This window comes from Eimeria tenella, genomic scaffold (genome assembly GCF_000499545.2).
Source record: "Eimeria tenella Houghton genomic scaffold, Eth_scaff390, whole genome shotgun sequence".
In the NCBI taxonomy this organism is placed as follows: domain Eukaryota; phylum Apicomplexa; class Conoidasida; order Eucoccidiorida; family Eimeriidae; genus Eimeria; species Eimeria tenella.
The window spans coordinates 6,090-9,741 of NW_013543319.1; the positions used below are offsets into that span (position 1 = coordinate 6,090).

The window sequence follows — 3,652 nt, forward strand, 5'->3', positions numbered from 1 at the left end:
CAGCAGGAGAAGCAGGAGCAGCAAGAGCAGCACGAGCAGCAGGAGCAACCGCAGCAGCAGGAGCAGCAGGAGGAGCAGCAGGAGGAGGAGTCACGGCAGCGGCAGCAGCAAGAGCTGCTGCAGCAACACAGACGATCTATTCGAGAGGCCCTGCTGCTGGGGGAGCTGCCAATGTCCTTGCAGCAGCACCTCGGTGGCCTCAGCAGCAGCAGCAGCAGCAACGGCAGCAGCAGCAGCAGCCTCGACGAAGAGAGCGACACCACTATCAGCCTCGAGAAGGAAATCAACGGCATCAACACCGGCAGCATCCCCAGCGACAGCAGCAACAGCAGCAGCAGCAGCAGCAGCAGCAGCAAGTTGGTGGCTGAGGCTTCTCGCCTGATGGAGGAAGCAATGCTGAGAAAGCGCAGAGCCACAGAAGCACTAATTGCTGTTTTTGTGAAAGGAGAGCAGCAGCTGCAGCAGCAGCTGGTGTCTCTCATGTCCATGCTGCAGCAAAGCAGAGCAGAAGACCTGCAGCAGCAGCAGCAGCAGCAGCAAATGCAAACACAGCTGCGCATGCTCTCCCACGAGAAGTCGGCCCTGCGTAGCAGCAGCCACCAGGGAACAAACAGCACACAGCAGCAGCAGCAGCAGGAGCAGCAGCAGGAGCAGCAGCAGCAATGGGAGGAGCAGATGCTGGAAGGGCAGCAGCAAGAGGCTGAGCTGCAGCAGCAGGACCTGCTGCTGCTGCGTGCGGAGCAGCAAGCCGTTGCCGCTGCTGCTGCTGCTGTCCATGATGTGCTGCAGCAGGCGCAGCAGCTAGCAGCAAAGTCGCTGCAGCTGTACACCATAGAGCGGAAGCTTTGGGACATGCAGCTTGCTGCTGCGACGCAGCAGCAGCAGCAGCAGCACGTTACTGCTGCTGAGCCTGCAGCAGCAGCAGCAGCAGCAGCAGCGACAGAGCCAACAACGGCAGCAGCAGCGTCGGCAGACAGCGCAATTCTTGTGCGTTCCCTTGCTGCTGCTCCTGCTGAGGGCACAGCAGCAGCAGCAGCAGCAGCAGCAAAGTGCCCCATTTCTTTTGCTGCGCTGCGCATGCAGCCCCAAGGAGAAGCTCTTTTGAGGGCCCTTAAGGAGCGCTCAGGAGAGCGGCAGCTGCTTGCTGCTGATTTGGCGCTGCTGTGCAGCAACGCGCAGCAGCAGCAGCTGCTGCCTCCCTTCTTTGCTGATTTGCTGCAGCACTTTCCCCTTGCTGCTCTCTGAGGTTTAGGGGCAGCCGGAATCCGCTGCAGCAGCTGCAGCAGCGGCAGCAGCAGCTGCAGCTGCAGCAGCAGCAACTGCAGCGGCCACAGGCACAGTAACCGCAACAGCAACAACAGCAGAAGAAGTAGCAACAACGACAGCAGCAGGAGCTGCAACAGGCACTGCAGCAGGAGCTGCAGCAAGACCTGCAGCAGGAGCTGCAGCAGGAGCTGCAGCAGGAGCTGCAGCAGCAGGTCGAGTGTATGTACATGCTGTTCAGGTGTCTGTACACCTCAGCAGCAGCAGGTAACGCGCAATTGTTGCTTCTTTGTAACAAATGAATTAAATTAAAATACAAACTAATTCAAGGATATGCATTTATCTCCAAACAAACTTTGCGCCTAAAAGGTGGGCCCGACGCCCCTCCAAGCCAAGCGGCTGCAGCAACTACAGCCCCACAGCAGCAGCAGCAGCAGCAGCAGCAGGCTGCTGCTGCTGCTAGGGCTGCGGGGGCTGTTTTTCGGGGAGGGTGAGGGCCTTCCATTGCCTACTGACTTATCCACTTCCCAAACAGGTGTACACAGAACAGCAGCAGCAGCAGCAGCAGCAGCAGCAGCAGCAGCAGTAGTACGAATAGAAGCAGCAGCAGCAGCAGCAACAGCGATGTCAGCAGCAGCCGTAAGAGTGAAGCTGCGCAGCAGAAGACAACATTAAGGCAGCAGAGCAAATAAATGAATTAAATGAGAAAAGCTAAAAATCAAATAATGAATTAAATGGAAAAAATAATAAATAAACAAAAAAGCGAAATGAAAAACAAAAAGAAGCACTTGCTGCAATTGCTGCAGCGCTGCGGTGTACGTACACCGCACCAACCGACACAAAGAGCAGCTAATAAATGAAGCTGTTGCTGTTCAGTAAATCAATTAAAATGAAAAAGGTAAAAGATAAATAAATTAAAATGAAAATAGTAAAAGAGAAGTAAAATTAAAATGAAAGAAACAAAAGAGAAACCTAATTGATAACATTTTGAAAATTTGGGGTGTATGTACACCTGCGCCGTTCTGAAATGCCGCTCAACTGACTTTTCAATTTCCTTTCTTTTCCAGAAAATAGAAAGAATAAAAATAAAACAAAAAGAATTAATTTCTTGAATTATAATTCTGGAATTAAAAATACACAAAAGATGAACATTCAAGCCCTCGAAATTAATATATTTCTTCCAAAAAAGCTCAGTAATAATAAATAATAAAAAATAAATAAAAAACAAAAGTCTCCCCGCAAAAGTCGCCGCGTGTTTGAATGGTCAAATAAGGAAAAGTTTTATTTTTATTTATTTCATTTCCTTAAAGTCCATTTCTTGTCAAATAAGAAAACAAATATTCTATTTCAGTCTACTTTAATTTATTTTGATTTAATGATTTATAGTCCAAATGCTTCTTTGTTGTCTAACAAAAAATAAAATTTAAATTAATTTATTTAATTTTAATTATTTAAAGTCAAGTGCCTTTTTTGTGGCCTTTAACCCCACAGGGGCCCCCAGAGGGAAAATAAATAAATCTCTTTTTCTAATTTTCTTTTGATTCATTTCCTTTCTTTTTAAATTTCTTTTGTCTTCTCTTTTTTCTCCACTCAAAAACCCTCAGACAAATCCAAAAGTCCCACCTGCAGTACCCAGCAGGGGCCCCTCTTGGGGGCCCCCTAGGGGGCCCCTTCAAGTACACATCAGGGGCCCCCTAGGGAGGCCCTAGTGGGTACTCGAGGGGGTCTCTAGAAGAAAAAGGGGCCCCTCCAAAAAATAAAAGTCTTAGGGGCCCCATTAATACCTTCAGAGGGCCTCTGGGGCCCCTACGGGCCCGTAGGGCCTTTACTGGGTACTGAGGGGGGCCCCCAGTGCGAAGGGGGCCCCCACTACTTAGGGGTGCTCAAATGGCACTTCGGGGCCCTTTCTAGGCCCCGCAAAGGGCCCCTACTGGGTACTCGGAGGTCCCTTAGGGGGCCCCCAGGGGGGCCCCCTAAGGGACCCCCAGGGGGGCCCCAAGGGTTTGGGGGTGCCCCCAGTGCCTAGGGGGCCCCCAGAGGCCGCTACGAGCCCCTACTAGCTCCCTTGAAGGGCCCCTACTGGGCTCTGGGGGGGCCCTGCAGCTACATTGGAAAGCCTCTATGATGGGTACCTGGGGGCCTCTAATTGGGGGCCCCCAAGGGGCCCCCGAGAACAGATTAAGGGCCCCCAAGGGCCCACCTTTGGCTCCGGGCCCCCCCCTGCTTCTGCAGCAAATCCCAATCCCCCAAAAGCGCATTTGGGATTCCTAAAAGCCACTCATGGGGCTCCCAAGGACCAATTAGGGGCCCCCAAGGGCCCCCTTGGAACCCCCAGGGCTAATTAGGGGCCCCCAAGAGGCCCCTTGGGGCCCCCTTGAGGCCCCCAAGG

The 3,652-nt window shown here is 52.3% G+C and overlaps 1 protein-coding gene across 1 annotated transcript in view; it reads left to right on the plus strand.

Moving 5' to 3' along the window:
- The window catches only part of ETH_00014595 (uncharacterized protein), a gene marked incomplete at both ends in the record, with an annotated part of 2,954 nt that extends 1,709 nt beyond the window's left edge, over window positions 1–1,245 (plus strand). Inside the window, one exon of the mRNA XM_013376696.1 lies at window positions 1–1,245. Coding sequence (XP_013232150.1) covers window positions 1–1,245 — 1,245 coding nt within the window.
- Window positions 1,246–3,652: the final 2,407 nt, after the last annotated feature.